General features: G+C 30.8%; 3 protein-coding genes and 1 long non-coding RNA gene across 4 annotated transcripts; 2 read left to right on the top strand and 2 right to left on the bottom strand.

The window, feature by feature from the left end:
• On the top strand, positions 1 to 665 carry LOC130960799 (uncharacterized). Its single transcript, XR_009079243.1, has 3 exons — positions 1 to 94; positions 475 to 542; positions 620 to 665. It is a non-coding gene; the product is annotated as an uncharacterized LOC130960799 (long non-coding RNA).
• Positions 666 to 693: 28 nt separating this feature from the next.
• LOC130963594 (uncharacterized) lies at positions 694 to 4,332 on the top strand. The gene is made up of 12 exons (XM_057889696.1): positions 694 to 795; positions 898 to 992; positions 1,073 to 1,226; positions 1,299 to 1,501; positions 1,629 to 1,807; positions 1,907 to 2,002; positions 2,247 to 2,368; positions 2,612 to 2,713; positions 3,061 to 3,170; positions 3,302 to 3,389; positions 3,642 to 3,841; positions 4,049 to 4,332. Exons 1-12 carry the CDS (start codon positions 694 to 696, stop codon positions 4,263 to 4,265), a joined length of 1,668 nt encoding a protein of 555 aa, XP_057745679.1. The 3' UTR covers positions 4,266 to 4,332.
• A 1,030-nt stretch (positions 4,333 to 5,362) lies between these two features.
• On the bottom strand, positions 5,363 to 9,572 carry LOC130961284 (myosin-binding protein 7-like). The gene is made up of 4 exons (XM_057887063.1): positions 9,151 to 9,572; positions 7,434 to 8,878; positions 6,930 to 6,976; positions 5,363 to 5,971 (listed from the first exon to the last, which is right to left on the bottom strand). The coding sequence occupies exons 2-4, from the start codon at positions 8,724 to 8,726 to the stop codon at positions 5,860 to 5,862; spliced, it is 1,452 nt and encodes a 483-aa protein (XP_057743046.1). The 5' UTR covers positions 8,727 to 8,878; positions 9,151 to 9,572; the 3' UTR covers positions 5,363 to 5,859.
• Positions 9,573 to 19,476: 9,904 nt separating this feature from the next.
• On the bottom strand, positions 19,477 to 23,303 carry LOC130960179 (probable carboxylesterase 15). Its single transcript, XM_057885499.1, has 2 exons — positions 22,553 to 23,303; positions 19,477 to 20,069 (listed from the first exon to the last, which is right to left on the bottom strand). Exons 1-2 carry the CDS (start codon positions 23,227 to 23,229, stop codon positions 19,757 to 19,759), a joined length of 990 nt encoding a protein of 329 aa, XP_057741482.1. The 5' UTR covers positions 23,230 to 23,303; the 3' UTR covers positions 19,477 to 19,756.
• Between the last annotated feature and the right edge of the window lie 557 nt (positions 23,304 to 23,860).

Below are 23,860 nucleotides of genomic sequence, written 5' to 3'. Positions count from 1 at the left end.
CAATTTACGGGTGATCGAAACCATGGGAAAATTGCCAGCGCCGGTGAACGGTGGTGGCGCCGTGCTTAAGAGAAAGACACCTTCGGAACTTCGGGTTAGTTTTAATTTCCAAGTGCTTTACTTCGATTTGTTATTTCACATTTGATATTCAATTCAATTATCGATGATGCTTCTGTATAAGAGCTTCGAACATCCTATAGTAACATACTCATTTGTATCGGAATTTTTTTTTTTTTAAATCAGAATAACAGTTTTCGCTACTTGTTATGCTGTATTAGTACATATATTAATTTCACTTTTCCAGTGACATAAGCTAAGTTCTTTTTTGCTTAATTCTCTCCATCTGCTTATAATGACAAGCTTGTTGAATAGTTTTTATTTGATTTTCCAATATATTTCTATTTTTCTTCCAATGTTGGACAAAATAGTATTGAATTGTTGAGGAAGAAATTCTCATTTTTACATGGTTGGCAGGGAGAGCAGTTGAAGAGGGGAAGTGCTGTCACTGATAAATCTTCACTCCCATTGAGTGATACTACAAAGTATGTTTCTTATGCTTCTCTTAAAATGTATTTGTTATTTCATGATTTCATGAGATTTTGGTTGATTATGTTTGCAGCACCAATCAGATGGATAATGTGGATAAGAGACCAGGTCTGTTGAGGAGCCCAAAATACACCAATAAGCGTGTTGATGAAGTATTTCCTGCCAGAAAGTCCAGGTTTGGAGTTGTTTCTGGAAAAGAAAATGCAAAGGTTATTTTATTTGCCAAACTCATTATTCTTATTCAGCTTGGTTGGTTTACTTCTTCATTCAATTACAGTTCTCTCATTATTTTATAGTTATCGAGGTTGAAGTTTGAACAAATTAAAATTGTTACTATCTTACTATGTTCAGGAAAATCCATCTTTGGAGAAAACTACTACTAGTAACTTGAAGAATGTTTTGGTTTTTTCTACTTCAGCTGCCAAGAGACAGCAAGGGAGTTCATGGTTTGCCTCATTGTCTATTCATCACTTGATATCATTGTCAACTTTTCACTATTTTTTATTCTATTCATAATTGTTGGCAGCATGGAGAATTCTGCTACTTCAGGTGAAGTTAACAAGGATGGTATATTGCAAGCTTGTCAAACAACTGCCGAGTGTAGCCAAGCCAATTTTCGAAGTGTTTCCGAGCTTTCATCAGCTGCTGATAAATCTTCTGGATTGACTGCAGTTGATGTGGTATGAAATCATAACTTGTGGGATTATAATTTAGATTCTGTATTTTAAGGAGGTTATCACTTAATATTATAGGGAAAAGCATTAAGAGGTCTGGCTGCACCAAAGCCATGTGCCCGAAATGGTTTAGCTGCTGACTCAACTGAAAGATGTGGGGATATGATATCAAGCTTTGCAGCCAATTCCATATCTGAGTACCATATTCCCGGCCGGAAGGCTCCTCTGGATCTTACTTTAAAGACCGGTATGCGGGTGATATCATCCTCTTCTTTGAATTGGTGAGAGGATATATATTTTTGTGCTTTGTAAAGATTTCTTGTACTTGCTAGCACACTTTGGTTCCAATATCCTTGTTGTGTCCTTTGTTTTCATTCTGCATAAACCATATTTATATCCAAGTTTCAGGGTCCATAGGTCACTTACACATCATATCAAGCCCAAATTCTCCTTCCCGCAATGTACTACAACAGGTCAAAATATGAGAGGCTCCCAGGGCTTCAAGGTTTTGCACTCATGGATGTATCCTCAATCCATCCTGCCACCATCTCTCACATCAGTGCTAAGCTCATCAACAGCAGATGCAGGTTTGTCAAGTAGCTTTCAAACTGATCCCTTTCCTTGCCTGCATATCATCTTCCTCTCCATTTTCCATAAGTTACAATATTCTCTTTTTTATGCAATAGAATTGGAGTTCTTAAGGAAACGACAAGTTGCTTGGGAAGAATCATTCCAGGACCTCTATTACATGCTTCGAAATAACACTTGTGGCATCTTTTATGGTAATTATATGTTCTTTTTACTTTGCCATTTACTTTAACCTTTTTATGTTGCTGTGCTATCCTTTTGAATTCTCATTAGTGTCAGTGTTTTGTGATATTGTTTAAATGTTTTATGCATAATGATGAACTATCATAATCAAAATGCACTTGTTTCTTCACTAGTATAGGCTAGGCTTTTTCTTCTGTGAATTTGTGTATTTATACATGATGAAATTTTGTGTTGATGTTTTACTCCCTTTTACAGTTTGCACTTCTCAGTTTGTCGTCATGTTTACTGGTGGTGACAGCTCTGGGAGTCCCAAATGCTTCTGCAATGCTTATATCTCTCGGTCAACCAGGGGTATGAGATCACTGTTAAGAGAAAACGTAAGGACTAAGAAGTAATCAAATTATGAATTATGGTGTGTCAGATATGCATTAGGATGTTTGGAGTAATTTTTAAAAACTTTGTTCATATTCTGCAAACTAATGTTCATACCCCACTCATTGCTAAAATATGAATAAATCATTATCTTCAATTCATCATCATGGGATTTTCTTCTTAATTTTGGTTTTGCTGAGATGTCTGAACTTATTTTGAGTTGCAATTTCCGATACTCTTTTTACAAGGATGTTTATTTCTCAATGCCTCTTTGCCATTCTAAAGTGGAGCAAGTTGCTACAGAGTATTTGGTTGAGCTGTCAGAGATAGAGAAACATAATCTGGGGCAGGTTTGTATTTAACCCTGCTTCTGACCTTATTGTGCTTACCCCTTTCTCATTCTATTGAAATGAGAACACAGGAATAGTAATTTTCTGCTAGCCTCCCATAACTATGAACTAAATTATGTGATGCTTGACAATTTTGTAAGTAGCAGTATTCAAAGCTTTTAATATTGTCTGTTGTTTAGCTTATTCCAACATTAGTCTAAGATAACTATCATAGAATTCCTTAACCTTTTAGTGTATATCCCTATTGGCAAAAAATGGAATATGGCTGCCTATCTGTTATGTTCAACATCATATAGAAGTTTCTACATTTTTGTTGACTGGTGATTTTTTATTTGAAAATAATGCAGACTCGACAATTAAGGTCTTACTCTGAAGTCGATAATAGCCCACAATCTTTGCTGATTTTCAGTGGCAACAAGAATGTACATGGTTTGTATGATCTCTTGCTAAATTACAGGTAACTAAGCTATGTAACAAACTTAAGAACAATTAGCTTTCTTAGTAGCTCCTTATCAATCTTATACACACTTTATTGGGTTTGGTATTTAGTGTGTTCTTTTCTTTCGTTGCTAACTACATTGTTTGCAGATCTTTCTTTACCTCGCTATCCAGTACTGATGTACCTTTGTTGTGCTCTCCTGCACCATTTCGAAATGCTGCATTTTCTTTTCCTGATGTATGTGCTCATTCCCCATCTTATCCTTTTGTGTTTTCTTTTAGTCTTTGCATTTTAAATTGATCATTGAAATGCTATACCAATTGCTTAGCTAGATAACTTGGTCAACAAGAAAACATGGATAACATGAAAACATTATTTAAAATGTATACATATTTCTGCTAGACTTGTTTAGAAGTATTGTAGTTTTTGATAAACGGAAAGGAGCTTGTTATGTAACATGACACAATTCCAAATGCTGCTCTTTTGCAGGTTAAATGCATGGAGATGAGAAAAGCTGAGCATATTGCCACCTCTTATGATCATTCTACTTTGGAAAACGGTGAATTTGCACAGGGTTCATCCGATAGCCTTTGTTGTAGCGTTGAAATAAAAGATACAATTCTTCCACCATGGATTATTTGTGGTGTATGTGCCTTGCTGGCTTCTGAAGGAAGAAACTTTGAGGCAAGGTATGGCATTTTTCATTAACACAATCATGCAGCAACTACCATTTTGTTACCATTAGTTATTTGTTTATAGTTTACCAGCGCAATGGTCTTTCCTCTTAAAACTAGCTGTCTATGATTATAACGTTTTGTTACGGCACAAACTACATTGTGGAGGTTAATGAGCACTATTTGGAACCTAAATGATAAATTTTATCTTATGTTTTGCAGTTTTGTCATGGAACCTAGCTCAGTTGGTTTGAACATTGCCTTAGAATCAACTAGCGAGAAGCCAGAATCCGAAGCTGGTCGTAGCGAAAGCTTGCAAAGCCACAGCAGTACATTTGGAATTCCAGAAGCTATCGTCGCCCCTTGCTTGAAATCGTGTTCAGTAAAAGGCTTAAAGTACTGTGATGACTCTTATACAGCTTCTCTATCACCTGTGTGATCATGACCAATGATCATCAATGAATTTTCCTCATATTGCTGAGTAGTTTATATATTTCAAGGCTCTTTCCGCTTACCCTAAAGAAAATTAATGAAGTGAAGAATTCTCTTCTTGTATTTCAAAATCAAATAGTAACTTACCCTTTTAGTTCATAGAAATACCGTCTTCAAGAGCTAATGTTTTAGAGTGCTGAATCACACATACAGTAACACTATACAACTGAAATATTAATATTTTAGTATTTCTTTGGCAATAATTTATTGAATTCCAAAATTGTTAGTGACAATGAATTGGAACTCAAAAAGATAAATGAACTTTTCCTTAGGCATAAACCACAAGACATAGAAATGAACTTTCTTTGGCACATGGATTATTTAGCACATGATTGTCCATGTGCTAATGCCTAATGTCTTGAATCTTTTATGTGGGTTCAACCAAACATGATATGAACTAACTCAATCTAATCAAAAGTTACCTAACCAAATTCACAGAGATAGTTGACACTATGAATAAAGAACGATCTGTAATTCTGTGTCTTAAAAACTAGAAGTTTGACTTTCATTGTCAATTTGAAAATTACTTATGTAAACAGTAACCACTGAATTAACCTGACTTTTATATTATGTAATTATGTTCTTCAAACTTCATTGAGACGATTAAATTGATTCGTTTTAAATTTCACGTGTTATTGAAACTACACTACACACTAACAGAAAGTTAAACAAATAATTTTCCTGGAATATTCCTTTTCTTGTTCTTTGCCTTAATTTTCTCCTCTAATAATATTCACACAACGTAACTTTCCTAAAGGGGTCACCAATCTTGTTCATTGACCTGCCAGGCTTTTGGTCAAAGATCGTGTTCTATGATATTCCTATTGAAAGAATGCAAACCCCTAATATGCATCCCCCGGTCAAAACTTCCAGAAAAGGATTATATCCAATTTAAATTGTATTTCCAAAAAAACATATAACTAAAATTAAAGCTCTATGCTGTAATTTTTAAAATTTAATATCTGAATTATTCAAAATAAAAAAATAGAAAGATGTAAGCCAACATAAGGAAATAATGAACACGTGAGAGTACTGCAAAACATGTTTAAAAAATTAAAATAAAAAAATTAAAATAATATTCAAGATCATTAATTATAAACTAAAAGTATACAAGTGGAGGTTTGGAAGTTATGGTACATTTGAATGTGAAAGACTGAGGCTCTAAGATTATGCACACAAAGCTGAACTTGGTAGAAATTTGAGGTTGAGAATAGACACTACATAAAGATTAGGGACACTTGCATGAATAGGCATAGTCATATACAAGAGAGGAATGAGGATTGTCCAAAATGGCAACCCTCAAAACTCAACTCCAAACAAACCATAACCAAGTTTTAACCAATCAAATTTTACCAAGAAATCACCTTAAATTTCATACGCAGAACAAATATAAGAACACTGCACAATACACCACTTTTCAAGCAGAAAAAAAGCTCATGTTGTTGAACAAGAAAAGAATTCTCATTGTTGTAGTAGTGTCACAAAAGATTTTCAATTTCTGCTTCCACATTTGATGATTGACATGGTGGGAATTGGAGAATTTAGTTTCCCACTTGTGTTCTTGAAATACATCTCCATGGCCTTGTGTGTGTTATACCTTTGTCCAGGAGCATCAACAAGCCTGTGCTATCAGCTGGTAGCCCAAATCCATACCTGCGTTTGCAAGCATTTTAGATAATATGATAACGATTGATATTATTTGAACATCTAAGAGTAGGTATTGATTGGACACGCAACATGATTCGACGCTAAAAAGACAAGAATTTGAATATTGAGCTACACGAAAAGCTAAGGGTGATAAAGTGAACGATGACACAATCAATAATGTTAAAGAAACATTTTCCAATCAATATATACTCTCATAAACCACCCTATAACCTATAATGAAATATAGAATAACCACAAGCAAAATGAAGAGAGATTAAAGCGAAATTGCTATTCAAATGAGGTGGCTATACTTTGAGGATCTGTGATGCAACAACCAATTCAGAAACAACCTGAAAAGTTCCATCACTAAGCACCTAGAGCTATGCTCCACATTGAAGCCTATGTTTTCCTAAATCATCTAAATACTATTACACTCGGAAGGTCATGGTGTTTTTATATTCCCCCCTATAGTTTTGCTAACTAAAGAACCAAGATAGAGATGATGAGAAAGTCCGACACAGCTAAAATAGAAACCACAAAATGAAAGATGCAGAAACAAAAGCAATGAGCAAAAGACACAAGTTATAAATTTCCAAAAACAAAAGATACTCAGACTCCTTAGTGCAAAGCATAAGGATTGTGAACTCCAGATTAAGTAAAATATATAAACCATTATACACGAAGTATTATTAATAGTTAAGACATTGATAGGATATTTCAAAGGTAAATGGTGAATGACGTAAAGGATATAGAAACTCCTAAATGTTCAATATTTGATGCAAGTTATGCCTTATGAATATATGCAACTTGAAATCAAAGAACTGCATTGTTATAAGAATTATGCCGGATTCTGCTCTCATTTCGGTAGACCATGCACTTCATAATAGGAAGAAAACTACGAACAATCTTGCTTCGCAGACAAGTGTATTTTAAACCATCAGAAAATATGTTAGGCGTCACTTACTTGCTTTGATGAGCTCTCTTTCTCCATATAACAACTGATGAGATCCACTGAAAACAAAAAGATGAAATGATATAAGTACTGCGGCCATAATCTTCATCACAATTAACAAGGATGATGTTTTCAAAAGGAATTAGTGAGATGAATATAAAAGAAGCAGCTAAAACATGAATTACAGGGTTAACTTCCAAATGCAATCACTTCAGAATCCTGGATGGCATTTTAAAAGACTTGGAAAAAGACAAGAACTTGTTTTGCTGAAAACCTCTTGGCTCTTGCCATAAATTTTTTACCGAAAGGTCAACAACGATGAGCAGAAGCTAAATGATGAATATATTAAATAGGATGAATATGTATGCCCGCCTTACTGGGTTTGGGATGAGCATTCTGCTCAGTCCAAACTTTACTTCAATACCAAAATCAAATGGATGAATCTCTCATGATTTGTTATACTTGGCAAAATCCCATGCAATATGTTGGCAGAAACCACATTTATTTTACACTTACCTTCACAATTGACGCGAGTGAAGATCTTCCACCGATAGCTGACTTCCTATTTGTCATTTTTCGTTGTGGTGACATGTCCTTGCACAGTTGTTGAGCTATTTCCTTCAGTAACACAAGTTGTGCTTTATCTGTGCGCATTGAAATGAGTGCCTGCCTCATCGATTCCCTATCAGCCTCAAGTGCCTGAAGCCTCATATAAAGCTTCTTAACGTAGGGATCCTCATATTCCTCATGGTTCCTCAATTCCCTTGGCGAGCCAGTAGAATCTTCAAAAGCAGCTCCTCCAGCTTTGGACCCTGTGAAACCATTATGAGGTGCCCGACTGTGAACCGAGTCAATGGTATATATTCTGTCAGTGGTATCATCGGCTTCTGATGCATTATCTTTCTTCAAGTTGGACTGGTCCTCGGATTGTGAGAAATAGTCTCTCCTAAAGTTACTATTGACCTTCGGAGAATCTGACAAATACCCAGAACCTGCTTCTCTAGCCACTGAGTCGGTGGAAGTTTTCCTAAAATGTGAAGTCTTCTCTAGAGTATTTCTCCCTGTAAAATCCGCATCGAGCTCTTTGTAAGTGGGTGTTCTCTCCATTTCGGAAATCCTATCTTCTATGTTCCTCAACCGGTCCCTAGGAGTTTCACCAAATGCATACTTTTCAATATCCGTGTCATCATTATCAGCATCCATGCCAGCATTCCTCGCATTGCATTTCAAAGGAGGGTATTCATAGGCTGGAAGATCATATAGTAAATTGCCATCTGCCTCGGCCTCAGTGAGCCCAAAACTCATCATCCTGTGCTTATATGCCTGAATTTCACAAGTCAGCGACTCAATCGTCTGTTCTTTCTTATACAACAAATCATCCAATGCTAAAATCTCCTCCTGATCATGTTGCATCTTCTCCTCCGCATAACGCTTGAATTGCCGGGCTTCCATCTGAATCTCTGCCTTCTCCCTTTGCAACCTCAATATCATAGACATGGTCTCATTGGCAGCGGTCGAAGAAGAGTTCCTCTCCTCCTCCAACTCAGCATTCAAGTCTTTTATGGTCTTCTGCTGACTGACAATTGCCTCACGTAATGCAGCAACCTCGTTCTCGATTTCAACTCGCACAACCGAAACATCCAAATCCAACCCAGGGACAACAAAATTGGTACCCTGCTCAAACTCATCATGCTTCCGTTTAACAGAGCGAATCCAAGTCCCTGCAGGTTCACCTTCCAAAGAGCAACTACAACCGCAGTTGCAGCATTTTATCAAATCCTTGGAAGACGAAACTACCTTCGTAGCCATAGGCCAAAATGCATTCAAGAATCTAAGCAACACAAATATATCAAACAATTAAGATTCCAAACACCCTGTCTCTCTATCAAAGCATACCACAAACCAACCATTTTCTTCCAGCTCCCATCATCCCTCTCGGATCAACCAACCAGAGGGAAAACCTACAACAGTTGAAAACAAAGACATTAGACCTAAAATAACAATTAAAATAAGGCCACCAAAGAAACGATAGAGAAAAAAGTTACAGCATCAGAGTGGTGAAATTGATTCTTTAATTTTTCATTTACAAAACCAGCTCAAAACCCTTTCAGGGAAACAAATTCTCCCAGAAACTGATAATTTGAGAGTAAATTTTTCACACCAAACAAGAAAAAAGGGCAAATGATAAAAAGAAAAATTCAGAAATAGGAACATTCAAAAAAATGGAAACCACCTTGAAGGAATCGACGTTGAAGAACCAATAGCAGCCGGCAGCGAAGATTTCAGAGCATCAGCAGAAAGTATGAGTCAAAATTTCCCGGAAATTTCAGCTCCGCCGGCCGGAAAAAGTTCCGAACAAAATTTCTCCGAGAAAAAAAACGAAAATTTGAGTCACCAGTTTCTGCAAATCGAGAAAGAGGTGAAGAACAGTGAATCACCGCTTCCTTGGGATGAAAGAATGCGGGAGCGGGAAGGGTGTTTGGTGGGAACGAAAATAAAAAAGAAAATGTGAAGGAAAATCAAAATGAGAAAGAGGGGAAATTAGAAAAACCCTAATAATAAAGATTTTTAATTTCTCTGTCTTTATTGGAATGTGTAATGTGTTCTTTGGATTTTTCTCTGTTTTTCTATCTCTTCTTCTCTGTGTTTAAGGCTTCTTTCGATTTTCGTGTTTTGCGTTTTTTTGATATTATTTTTTTTTATCTTCTTTTTGTTTTTTATTTTTTGTTTTTCAGTTGTTTTGTTTTATTTTCTCTCTGTCTTTCATCTATTTTAAGAAGGAGAAAGACAAAGATGAGATGAACGGTGGAGAATGCAAGTTACCAAAATGAGTGATCTGTGATTTTTTTTCCACTCATCTTTTTCTTCAAATTTTTCTTTTTCTGGACTAAATTTATTTATCTATCCTAATCCTTTTTTCCCCTTCTTTTAGAGTAATTCTTTGTGCTTATTTTTTATTTTTATTTTAATTGGTGTGTATTAGTTGATGTGTGTGTGATGGATAGTCTTTGATGATAATCAATCATATCTTTTTGTATAATTTATTTAAAATGACTTTTTGCTAACAATTAGTATTCTATAAACATTTGTTAAAATTATTTATGATAAAAAATTATTATGTTTTTTATACATTTATATTTAAATTTTTCCATGTTTTAATTATTTAATACTTAGTGTTTTTAGTCAAATTCTTTTGAGATTAATTTTTTTTCCCATTCTGTCTGTAAAAAAACAAGTAAAAAATAAGTGCATTTAAAATAAAATTAAATAGAAATGAAAGTTGTCCTTGTTCGTAGTTTCGTACTGTAGTGTATTGAACCTTAATAATTTTATTTTGATTATTACTTTTTTATTGTGCTCATTGTTTATTATTATGCTTGATTAATAGGAAGGATATAATTAAGTCATTGGTTAGTCACTAATCATTATTTATTATTATTATTATTATTATTATTATTATTATTTCATAAAGCTTTGTCAACTTTTTCCCTAATAAGCTGTGCATGCAACTAACTTCCCACAAAGCAACTAACTGAATAATCTTTTTATTAATCTAAATAAAGAATCATTATTCAATTCCTTCGTTGTTTTATTTTATTTTATTCTTTTGGTTTCATACAGCTACAAAATGCAAGACAACAGCGAAGGGGAAAGGGAGAAAGTGTTAATTAGTGATGCAACTAAAATTTCGAATGTATATTTCATCACATATTACAATATCTTTAACAATATTAAACATTTTAATTTGTTTGTTTTCAAGCTAATCTTCTCCTCCTTCTTCTGCTTATTTTTAGTATTTTATGTCACAATATCTTTTATCTTTTCATAAATATTTTTTTTAGTTCTTGATATTTTTTTTGAGACATAACATATTTTAACTATCTTTAAATTTCGATAAAATCTTCCACTCAAAAAAAAAAAAAGACAAATCAACTTCTGTTAACAGTTTGATATATCAATTTAGATATCAACTCCAAATAATTATAGAAATTAAAAATTCACTCCTTGCAACTCAAACATTATCGCGGCTAATGAGTAATAGCTCAAATAGCATAATTTTTCCATACTCAATTAAGAGGTTACGAGTAGCGGTGGCAAGCGGGGAAGCCCGCCCCGCCCCGCCCCGCCCCGTCAGAAGCCCGCCCTTTGGCGGGCTGGCCCGCCCCGCCCCGCCTACTGAGGCGGTCTTAGAATCCTAGCCCGCCCCGCCTAACTGCGGGCTGGCGGGCTGGCGGGCTAAGCCCGCCAAAGCTCCTTTTTTTTTTTTACTATTAACTACTAAGTAATATATAATTTCACAACCATATTAATAAATTTATAATTTCTAATGGCATAAAAAATTATATTTTTTATATTCACAAACATTAAAATCTTTGTAATTATAAATATAATTATAAACCAAATTTTCATTCAAAATATAAGTATAAATATTCTCTCCAAAGCAAAATAAATATAATCCAAAACATAATTATAAATATTGTCTCCAAAATAACATAAACATAATTCAAAACACTCAATTTTTATCTTCATACTCTTGTAAGTTAGGTTGGGGAAAGTTAGGTATTGGCAAAAAAATTGTAAAAATACCCCCTCACTAATAAAAACCTTAGCCCGGCGGGGAAGTCCGCCCCGCCAAAGCCCGCCAAAGCCCGCCAAAACCCGCGGTTTAAGCGGTGCGGGTTAGGCGGGCTTTTGCTATTTGGCGGTCCCGATTTTCCAGCCCAACCCGTCTTTTTTGGCGGGTTACGCGGGCCGGCCCAGCAGGTTTAGGCTCATTTGCCACCCCTAATTACGAGTTCGAATCTCCTATCTTTAGTAAAAAAAAAAAAAAAAACCTCAAACATCATCGCGTCACGGTGCAAACACCCAAACCTTGTCTAAATTCACTATCTTTTTTTTTTCAACACTTCCCATCATTATAGTTTACAAAATCTAACCCCTCTCTAATTAACAAGATTTTCAACCTTTTCACATTCACTCATTTACTATCTTCTTCATTGTTCTTTCTTTCATTCCCACATTCACTCATACTGTCATACACAGAGAGCTCAAAAGAAAATACCACCATCATCAAAAATTTATTAATGTTATTTTCTAAATGCAACTTTTTCATATTAGATATATTTATTTCAATAAATCTAAAAAATTTATAAGAGAACTATTCATTTTTTAGGTAATAATATATAGTAAAACTAAAACCTCCTACGAAGAAAAATACTTTATCATAATTCCCAAAGACAAATAAACTCGAACTACTTAAATAATCATGAACAGATATAAAATTCAAAAACTCATTATTCACTTGGTCTTTTAAAATAGATAATTATATGTGTAAAAAAAAATTATAGCATTGAGCCATTGATTGTTTTGCTTTTAGGTTGGGACGTAGTTTTCTTTTGTTTTTCGCTTTAGGATAAACATGGGGCTTAAAGTTAACACATAAACGTCAATGATGATCCAAATTATATGATTTATGAATCATAGACTATGGAAAAAGGAAAATAGACACGCCCTATTGTTTAGGCCCACCTTAATATTTATCTAACATTTCTTTTTTGACAAGCTAATGATGGTGCCAATAGTTAATCACTTTAATTGCATGCATATATTATACACATGGTTGTAGTCTTCTTCGATCTTCATTATCTCCTTAAACTTTTTCTTAGCAGTTTAGTTCATGTTTTTAATTTAAGAACAAGGGTATCATAATTAGGGTTGTACACGGATCGAATTGGATCGGATATAACATATAATTCTATTCGATCCGTACTATATTTATTGGATCGGATCAAATACGATATTTGCATTTTTTTTAGTTAGATCCAATGCGGATTGAATCAGATCTTATATGAGTATATCCGCATAATTCAAAAAATATTGTTGATCTTTTTGGTTCTAGAAAATCTATTTTTCCACCTATTTAAGCCTATTTACTCCTAAAATATTATCAATAAAAGTTTTCTTGAATAACAAAAGAAAAATAATAACACAAGATCTAAGTTTAATTATTCTAAGTTAAAGTACAACATAAAAAATTAAAAATAAAATATCATAAAATTCATAAAACAACACACTAAAATTCATATCACATTAGAGTTTACTTTCTTAAACTCTGCTATATATATGAGATGTGCGGATATGCGAATCTGCAGACTAAATTCGCGAATATCACTGCCAAATCCGCAATCCAATTTTACCATAGTGTGGATCGTATTCGATCTGAGCTGATGACTCTGCAAATTGGATAATATCCATAAAATTTGAATCGGATATGAATAATTACCGTGGATATGCGGATATTATCCGATCCATATGCCGTCCTAATCACAATTCAGCCGAAATAATATATCAATAAATATTTTCTTATATAACATAAAATTCATAAGTAATTTGATGCTAAAAATAATACATAGATAAAGTCAACTAAAACAATAAATTTTTTAAATAAAAATTTTATTTACATATATATAATTTAAATACAATTTATTTTAATATCATATTACTTATCTCATTTATACGGTGAGATACAGAATTTAAATGCATAAAACAGATGCAAAAAATATTTATTTAAAAAATCCCTAAATCTGAGTCTTCAATTGTGGAAAGTTAACGGGGGTGGGGGAGGATAAAAGAACTTAATTTTTTATTTTGGTATTAAAAAACTCTATTAAAATAATAACCTAAAATATCTACTAAAGTGGGCTTATTGGCCCACTCAAAAGTTAGGTAGACGGGGTCTTTTATGTTTTCTTATTACTTATATTCTATTTTCTTTGTCCCTCTCTCTCCTAAATAGGGGGAACATTCCTTATTTCTTAATTCTTACGAAAATCAATATAAATTAAATATTTATTAAATAAATAATAATAATTTAGTTTTCCTGTATCATTAATTTTAAATATTTTATAAAATTCCAATCATAAAAATTTTACAAACATAAATAAGAATGCCTAAAAAATTGTTAAGTTTCTTTTATTGTAAATTATTATTAAAAAATGTGATAACATTTAATTATTTATATCGGGAAAGAGAAACAAAATTAACTTTATAACATTCTAAATGAAGAAAGCCTAAAATTATACATATATAATATTGTAATATTGTATTAAGTATTAACTAAATTGTATGTATCTATTGATGGAAATTAAATTCTCTAAAACGACGACGGATCAAGTGAGAGGTGTTTAGAACTCAAACGGCTACTCTCAACTTTATAAAGATATTGGACAATGGAATTATTCTATATTCTATAATTAAGAAAAAGGAAAAATAATGTTTACAATTTATTCCTCACTTTTTATTCTTCTTTTATTTTTAGTCTCTATAACTGTAATATTCTCTCATTTTTAAGCTAGATATATGCAAAGAATATCCAACCAATAACGTCCTAGTTTTTCTTTTTTCTTTTTTTTTTTTTTCCGTTATCTCTTGTTGTCCTTTTTTTTTATATTTTCTGATTCTAGAAAATAAACAGGAAAAATATTTGGTTTCATTCAAAATTGTGGGGTAGGTATATTTATGTATTTATTTATTTTTTGTTACACGAAGTACATAAGTATTTATTATCTTATTTATTTCTAGAGAGATTTCATGAAGAAGAGGGAACCTGACATTTAAAAACATATATAGAAATGCATATTTTATTTTGCCGGGTGAAACAAACATTTATTTTGAATTTGAACAAAATTTCATAACTCGTGCTCTAAATTCCTTTAAAACAATTCAATATAATATTTTTAATATTGATATTTTTAGTTTAATTATTTGTTTCCATTATATATACATACAGAAATTTTCCTATTAAATATTTATAGATATTTATACATATTATTTTTTATATTTTTATTTTATATTTTATATTGTAATGTATATTTTATAAAAAAAAAAACTGAGATTTAGTAGTTAATTGTTATGTGCATATAACGGTTGATTGTTTACCTAAGGTGGCGACATTAGATATCTGCTTTCTCATGCTCATAACTGCATTCATGCATTTTTCATTTTTTTTTTGCATTCTAAAAAATAAATATGCAACTACCATCTGTATAATATTATTTTTGTTGCTGCTGCTGTTGATGTTGTTTAAAATTTGCTTTTGATATATTCAAAGTGATAATAATAGAATTTAGAGATTAGGATTTAGTAATTAAAAAGCAATTCTCATTATTATCGAAAAATTAATAAATATATAGTTATACTAAACAAATTTCTTACTTAATTAACCGATATTATATTTAAATTTGACTCTCTTCAGTCTTCACTGATTTGAGTCACTTTTTAACTTAAGAAATAATAAAAAAATAATAATTTCACACTTAATTATACAATTATAGACAATTTAATACATGAAATTTTTACTTCACACTCAAAGTGGTTCATGTTACTTCCAACTACTTAAGTCAGCTTTTGTAAAGAATAAGCAAAATCACTTTTTGGTCATAAATATGTGTCTCATGTTATTGCACTTTCCCTTAGCTTTCTTCAACTATAAGTCCATGGCAGAATCCATAGTAAACTACAAAAGCACTTGTGTTCAAATCATATCTAAGAATTCATAACGACAAATAGGACAATTTAAAAAGATTTAAAGGATAAAATAAAGTAAGTAAATATTATAGGTTATATATATAGTCATGCAATCTTTGAATCTACATTATTCTATTGGAAATAAAGCCTGCTATTGGCTATATATGTTTATAGTGCATAGCTTGCTTCAGCTTTTCTTTTTTATTTGGAAAGGTGAGTTTCAAATGGATTGCAAGCCAATCAAGGGTAGTTGATAGTATTCAAGTCATCATGTATATTGCATAACCGTTGTGAGATAATATGATCATATTGAAATGAATGTTTACTTTCAATGATGTTGGTACTCAAGCCTATGTCTAAATAAAATACTAATTGTTTTTTGGTTTAAAAAAAAAATACTAATTAATAGCATAATATGTAGCTATATATGCAGCTAAACTCATTAGAGACAAAAAAACAAGAGTTTTTTTAGGGCCATGGTCTAAGCCCAGCAAGAAAAAATTATAATATTTTGGAGGTTTTGTTTTTCGTCCACTAATACCTTATATTTCATATTTCATTAATTGGGCTATGAACAAATCTTAAGGTTGGCCCAAACCAAGTTTTATGGGCTACATTTGGGTCCATTAAGTTCAACCCATGATTTTTTTGTTGAATAACATTTTTTGTCAAAGTGAAATAATTTTTGGGCAAAAAGCATTAGATGCAATATACTAATTAACTTAGGCAAATCTAATGGTTAATTTGTTAGTCTGTTTAAGTAAATGTGAAGTGTTCGAATATTGGCTTGGGCATGAAGTAATTCATTGGCCAATGACAAATCTTCAACCGAGCTCCGATCTGCGACTCCGTTTTTATTGGCAAGAAACATTAGTACCGAAAGTGTCTCTTTATTAGAGTTTTGCAAGACCCAAAAAAAAAAAAAAAAAGACACAATATATGACTAGAAGTCTAAAATAAAAGGCTCTATCGAAACTTGTATGATGAAAAATACAAGTAATTTGTATAAGGTCTTATTAAGTCTAAAACCTCGTTGTGTTGTTATTGAAGTAAAGGTTTTTCAACTTTTGTTTCCTCTTATGTTACCAAATCGTTTACAAAACTACTGAAAGTCTGAAACATGATCAGTAAACAACAATCACCAAATGTCCAAATCAACTTTTTAATTAGATTATTAATGCAAACCTCAAATTGAAGGAAGTCCTAAAAAAATTATTAATTATTATTATTATTTAAAAAACAAAACATCACTTGACTTTTTCATGAACATCTTATAAAATTCCTAACTATCAAACTCACATTCATGTCACAATTTGTAGTTAAATTTTCAACTATTGGATAAGAAGTAATAATAGCTAAAAAGGACGTCTAGTAGAAAGGGACTTTACAAAATTGGATGAAATTTCAAATAAACCATACCGATCATACAATTAGCACCATCAAGTCCTAGATAAAGATAAGATAGAGTATGGTGTTCATCATATGAGATAAACGAACTCATGAATGATCGCATCATATGATAAGCACCTAATTTTTAAAAACATAAACTTGTAGTAAGCAAGAAAGCAGAAAAGTTGAGTCATTCAACTGAAAAAACTTCACCTTCCTAATAATAAAAAGACACATGGCTACAGAGAGAAGAATAATAATCAGAGAATAAGAAAAAAAACCTTTATAAAAATTCTACTTGAGATAATATAATCTACTGAAAAAAAAAACATGTATTTAATGACTATCTTTTAAAAAAATCAATTTTAATATATAGGACTTGTAAAAAATAAAAACTTTACTAAACTAAATCGTAATATATTACTTATTAATAATAGTTTAAATTTATTTTTTTCATTACAATAAATTTGGACTGAGATCATCTTTTAAAAGTGTTGTCTAAACAAATGAAAAGTGTTGCCTTTGATCCATTTGGTATGAGATGTCACATTAATCAGCTTCCACTACCACATAGATTGCTACTTGCTGGCTATATACTCATTTAATTTGTTGATTGATCAGTCATATCATGATTGTCATCGAATGAAAATTGCTAGTTTGCTACTAATTGTTGACAATCGAAAAACAAATGCAATTTGTATTTTTGTACAATAATCATCATTATTGTGGAAAGCATGGCTAAGAAGACACCTCCTTAGCTTAATTGGTCCAATCCTAAATCATTCTCTTCTCACTATATATAGTTGATATGAAACTACTTTGATTTCCATTAAAGATGTAAATAATAACAAGGTTTAATATAAATTAAACCATCGACTTTTTTTTCCATTAAAGTACTTTGTTCAATGGTTTAATAATAATAATAATAATAATAATAATAATAATAATAATAATAATAATAATAATCAAAATTTATTTTATTTAATATTTAATAATAATTAATAAATGTTAAATAAAAAAAATTTTAACTTCCTTTGTTAATTCTCTCTTGGTACAAACATTTCGGAAACAAATAAAGGTATTGTTGATTAAAATATTTGATTCCGAAAAAATACTATAGTCGAAGTATGAGGAATTTCTATCTCCAGAAATGGAGTTTGCATCGAGAAGGATTTTTTGGAAATTGGAAGACAGAAGCTAGTTGATATACTTAGTCGAAGAATAAAAATTATTTAAAGTTATTTTTTGGCAGTTACGTATTCATGTTGTACAAAAAGAGCGGAATAGCTGCTTGAAAATTAGTACATGCAGAAGTTACTATTGAATTTGATTGGCCAATGACTTCAATAAATAAACGAAAGATCGATGAAGAAAGAGTTGGAATTTTGCTTCAGAAAAACACTCAAATACATTCATATCCCAACGATTCTCTGAGTTTACGTTCGAATCATTTTTCTGTAAAATTCCTTCCATATCTTTCCTTTTCATTTACATTTCCTGTAATCTTTATTTTTCTTGTAATTTTTTTTTTTCAAGCGCATTTATCTTTTTTTATTTTCCTTTTAAAGTTCAGTATTTTATTTCTTCGATTTCAAAATCTTTCGATCCTGTTGAAATAATTTATTTAGAGTTTTATTTTAAATTTAGTCAATTTATTTTTAAAATTTATTTTATTTATTTTTTAGATTTTCTTTATTTTGCTCAATATAAAGATTCTTTAAATGCATTTCATAAAAACGGGTATTCATAGAAAAATAAATTTTATTCCCAAACTAATAGATATCAAATCACTCTCGGTTTACAAAAAATCGATAAAATAGATATATAGCTGTATTCAATTTATACGGCAGAAACTTTTGCATTTGGATTTTGGACCCACCATGCAAATCCCTTCAAAAAGGGATTTTTTATGTCGAAAATTGAAATAATGCATATCCTTTAAGGTGGAAATTAAAGATTATCAAAATGACTTGCATACTAAATTTATTGATTATGAATATTAGTCTTTGATTTATGTAGCATGAATGGGGATTATGTCTGGCATTTTAATTTTAAGTAATGCATCCATTTCAGTTTGTAAATTTAAGCTAAGTTTATTTTTTCATTAGCCTTTGCTTTTCTATATATATTGTGTTATGTGTTTTGACAAATCGGCTGTTGATAGTTAAAGATATATATTATACATATTTTTAGAAACAATTTTAGGGATGGAATTAATTCACACTTATAAAGATTATACATATTGATAGTTAAATATACGATTATTTTTTATCACGAGCTCAGTGTTAATTAAGTAAACTCATCTATTATATTGGCGACCCTGTTATTGAAGAAATTAATAATAAGCATCTATATAGATTATAATCCAAATAAAAGTGATTGCAAACCGTCACAAATAATTTCTTCTATTTAGCGACAGTTATGCTAACCGTTGCAATTAAAAACTATTGTAAAAGCGCATCTCAAATCACGCGTGTTAACAACCCACCGTAAAATGTGATTTTGCGATAATTCTAAACCGTCGATATTACAAAAATAAATTGTTGCTATCCGACACACTTACTATACTGTATCTTTGTCAATAAAGTTGCTATATATATATATATATATATATATATATATATATATTCCATTATGCCACGCATTTGTTACAAAAGATTATTGGATTCATACTAAGTTTGAAAGATAACAAGTAACAACCCAAAACTACCATAAAGTATTTTCCACAAGAAAGCAACGTATATCTAATTAAATATGTTGCTTTACACTTCAATCTCCATCACAATCTTTACCACAAAAAAAAAAAAGTCCCATAATAAAATAATACTTACTAAACCAAAATAATCAAAAAGGAAAATAGAAAAAATAAAAAAGTAATGTATCATAGCTAACATCATATCATTATATAATATATATTAAGTGTTCTAATTGGAATTTTGGAGCATGAATTGCCTAATTAATTGCATGACCTCTTCTTCAACTTCTGAGTGTGGATCATTATTATGAGTGAAGAAGCCATGTTCCTTCCCCTCAAATTCAATGTACTCAATGTTCTTCCCTAATTCCTTTAACCTTGTTGCATAATCCTGTGCCCTATCCTTCAATAATTCATTGCCACCTACTATCACCAGAATAGGGTCAAGTTCTACATCTTCAAGGTTTGGACTTCTAGGTCCAAATGGATTTGCTAATGGGTGGTCTCTCGTCTCTCCAACAGGGATTGACAGCCTCCAAAATCTGATTGGAATGAAAGAAAATAGTCACAAAATATTCTATATATTTTTGCATAGCATGAAAAAGAATATATGCTTGTTGTATATCATGTGAATTCTCCTGTTGGTTCAAATTTTTGAAATAATTAAGTAATTTTATATTAAGTAGGATATTTAAATTTCTATGATTAAAAAAATTTAGATTTTAATTATTTTTTATCATAAAAAAAATATACAATTCACGTTCTGAAATTTAAAAGAGGTTTTTAGTATTTAAGAAGAAGACATATTAAAATATAATCATTTATACTTGTTGACTTAATTTTTATAATAGTATATATATACATATTACTAATTATGATTCAACATCATTTCAAATATATTAATATAATCCAAAAAACTAAAGTTGTGTCAAATTATATATAAAAGCAACTAATTTGGAATATATTAAAAATATAACCATATTTTATACCTTGTAGAAAGGTAGAACAATAATTCACATGATAAAATAAATTCTCTAAATGATTTTTTTTTCTTTGATGAGAACAAATTTAATTTCGTCATGATATCATTTTTCTTCAATTATTAAATTGATAAAAAAAGATATGTGAATGATTATATATTTAGATATATTCCGTTAAACAAAAACTTTTCTTTTGAATTTACTTAAATATTTTAATTTGTATAGATTTTTTTTAGGAGTTTTATATTGAATTTGTATTTTTTATATAAAAAAAATTAAATTATAAATTTTTTAGTCATAAAAATTAATATCATATCATAATATTATTTTTTTTAAAAAAAATGAAGTTGATAGCACGATAAGAAAAGACATCAATGACATATATATCTAAAAATTTTACTGTGGACTTTGGGAAGTTTAATTTGAATTATATTACTTTTTTTTTGGTGACTTAATTATATTACTTTTAATGTTTCTCTGTGAAGATTTAAACATTATATTATGGAATTAGGTAGGTATTTGTCTCTGAAAGGTGGATTAATTAACTTGATATATAACTTTAATTTCAAATAAGGTGGTTCTTTGAGGATTGAACTGACGGAAATTTAATTTAGTGCGTTGATAACAGCTAGAATATTTTTAATTTTATTGCTTTGCATGCGAGTCCAACAAGTGTTGTTTACTTTTAATTTTTAATCTTTAGCTTATTTTATTTAAATTAAAGATCCATTTTATATATAATAATTCTCACCCTTTTTTTTAACTATCAAAGACATTAAATAGTCATTAAATCACATTTTTTTTATGTAACGAAGTTTTATTGTAAGAAATAATAAATTAAGGAAAAATATAGGGTACCAACATATCATCTGTCAACTTCTGCCAATTCTTATTTATATTTGTGTTTCATGAAAGTGTGTTCATAGATGTGTCTAATAATTAATATATTTTAAATACATATATAAAGAGACACATCCAAAAAATATATCTATAAAGACATTTCTATTAAACACAATTATAAAAAATATATTTTTATTAGACACATTCATGAACACACTTTCATGAAACACAATTATAAATAAAAGTTGGCAGAAGTTGGCAGATATGCTGTTGGTAACGTAGCAGAGCCGATAAATTAAAAACCCATTAAACACTCGTGTTGTTTGACCCATTGAATTTGAAAAGTAATTACCAAAGCAATTGGGTTGTTGAAGACTTTGAATGCAATGAAAAGACAAAATTGAAAAAATGGTTAAAAAATGAAAAAGTTTATGACAACTACGTTTCTCTTCTCCATATGTATAACACGATAAATGTGACATAACAAAGTGGAAGGGGACTACATAGCTAAGTGTTACTTTCAGCTAGGATTAGAATGTTTGAAATTTGGCCTTTATTTTATCATTGTTATTTTGATTTGGTCACGCCAAAATTATACGATCAAATAATCAATTTTAGTTTGTTTAAGTCTTTAAAATACAGGTACGTATATTGAAAGAAGCATATACACTTATAATTATTATTGAAAATACCAAAATGATACATTTATTAAAAGTAGAGATAAAAGATTAAAAACCCAAATTCTTTATATATAAATAATAAGCTAAATAATAAGTAAATAAATATACATAAAAATATTTTTCATACATATATACTATTTCAATAAAGCAAGACTACTATAGTCAACTTAGAACAATATATGAAAATAATGTTTGTATTATATTTTGTAAATATTTTTTCACTGCTTATCAATTATGTTAAATACAAAAATAAAAAACATAAAAAAAAAGTGTACACAAACATTGGACATATATCATTCTTCATATTATATATATGTATATAAATTATAATTTTGTCAAGAAAATTCTTTTATATCCTTATAAAATTCCAGAATACTAATAATACCCATTAATTAAAATGATTAGTTTTTTAACTTTATAAAACTTGTAACCGAATCAAAACAATCATCAATTATAAAAAGAGAATTATACTTTCATATTTAAGAGTATCATATAATAATAAATTTCAACTCTAATTTTATTTACCTGTCTAGCATATCCAGATTCAGCAATTGCTCCGGCGGACCCTCCTCGGACTTGGTCCGAACCTCCCCACCGAAAAACGGCGCCAGCAACACATAACCTCGTACCTGAACCGGTTCCATTTCTCTCGAACCTAAACCAAACCGGACCGCAAGCTGGTGCGCTATGTTACCTCCACTAGAGTCCCCCATGATGAAGACCCGGTCAAAGTCAATGTAATCTCCGATCCACGTGTCACCACTTCCATGTAATCCCTTTCTTTGCATCCATCTTACCGCCTCTACTGCATCCTCGACTGCAGCCGGAAGCCGGTGCTCAGGCGCCAACCGGTAGTCTGGCGTGGCCACGTAGACATGTAGAGAGGCGGCGAGATGGGTGCAGAAGGCATGGGTGTGAGGCCAGGTTCGCGAGCCGAAACAAAAGCCTCCACCATGAAGGAAGAAGATGATTGGCAAGTTGGTGGAAGTAGTGGTGGGTTTGTAGAGACGAAGATGGAGGTTGTGTTTCTTGTGGAAAAGGTGATCTTCGAAAAGTACGAGGTTGTTGTCGTGGTTGTTTTGATTGATGGGTTTGAATTGGATGTTGGAACGGAAGACGGTTCCGTCACTATAGAGTTTGAGGACTCCCATGCAGTCCTCAACTACGTGATGAGCATTATCATCATGATTGAGAGAAGACATTATTCTTCTTCTTCTATGTGTTCTTTTGATGAGTGTGTGATACGATATATATGTATTGATTGTTATGGGTCAAATTTATTATAAAAAATAAATTAAATAAAAGGTAAACACCAAATTATATACATTATAAAATTCATATACAGAGCAATAGAGATATGAATACACTTAACCAATTCAAGTTGGTTACTCATCCTTATTATATTATTTTACAATAAATAGTATTCTGTATTAAATATGTTAAATTAATGTGTTCTAATAATACTAATATATATTTTTTTAGTCTCAACTTATTTAAAAAAATATATATATTTTATAATTTAGTTTTAATTTCAAGAATAAATACGATACTAACAAATAAAACTGTTTTAGATAAATTTTAACAAAGATAAAAGTTCATAAGTATTGCTATTAACAATAAGAAATTAATCACAATCAAGACAAGATTTTCTATGATTTTTTTAACTTGACAGATCAAAGACTAATCCACCACATATTGATGCTCTATTTATTAAGAGTCTGTCACTAACTAATAAATTGTTATATACACAAGACGAAATTTGAAGAATTCTGAATACTTACTTAAATAGACAAATGAGATGATCATTCAACTAATTCAAATTAATTAAGACAA

The sequence above is a fragment of the Arachis stenosperma genome, chromosome 2 (assembly GCF_014773155.1).
Source record: "Arachis stenosperma cultivar V10309 chromosome 2, arast.V10309.gnm1.PFL2, whole genome shotgun sequence".
Lineage (NCBI taxonomy): Eukaryota > Viridiplantae > Streptophyta > Magnoliopsida > Fabales > Fabaceae > Arachis > Arachis stenosperma.
This window is presented reverse-complemented; position numbering and strand designations above follow the sequence as displayed.

Excerpts from the sequence above, each read along its gene's own strand:
- LOC130963594 (XM_057889696.1), top strand. The coding sequence starts at position 694 with ATGAAGTATTTCCTGCCAGAAAGTCCAGGTTTGGAGTTGTTTCTGGAA. Across the intron at positions 1,808-1,906 it reads CTCATCAACAGCAGATGCAG|AATTGGAGTTCTTAAGGAAA; the intron begins GTTTGTCAAGTA and ends TTTATGCAATAG. Across the intron at positions 3,842-4,048 it reads GGAAGAAACTTTGAGGCAAG|TTTTGTCATGGAACCTAGCT; the intron begins GTATGGCATTTT and ends TATGTTTTGCAG.
- LOC130961284 (XM_057887063.1), bottom strand. The coding sequence starts at position 8,726 with ATGGCTACGAAGGTAGTTTCGTCTTCCAAGGATTTGATAAAATGCTGC. Across the intron at positions 6,977-7,433 it reads CACTCGCGTCAATTGTGAAG|TGGATCTCATCAGTTGTTAT; the intron begins GTAAGTGTAAAA and ends TTTTGTTTTCAG. Across the intron at positions 5,972-6,929 it reads AAGAGAGCTCATCAAAGCAA|GTATGGATTTGGGCTACCAG; the intron begins GTAAGTGACGCC and ends TTGCAAACGCAG.
- LOC130960179 (XM_057885499.1), bottom strand. The coding sequence starts at position 23,229 with ATGTCTTCTCTCAATCATGATGATAATGCTCATCACGTAGTTGAGGAC. Across the intron at positions 20,070-22,552 it reads AATCTGGATATGCTAGACAG|ATTTTGGAGGCTGTCAATCC; the intron begins GTAAATAAAATT and ends CATTCCAATCAG.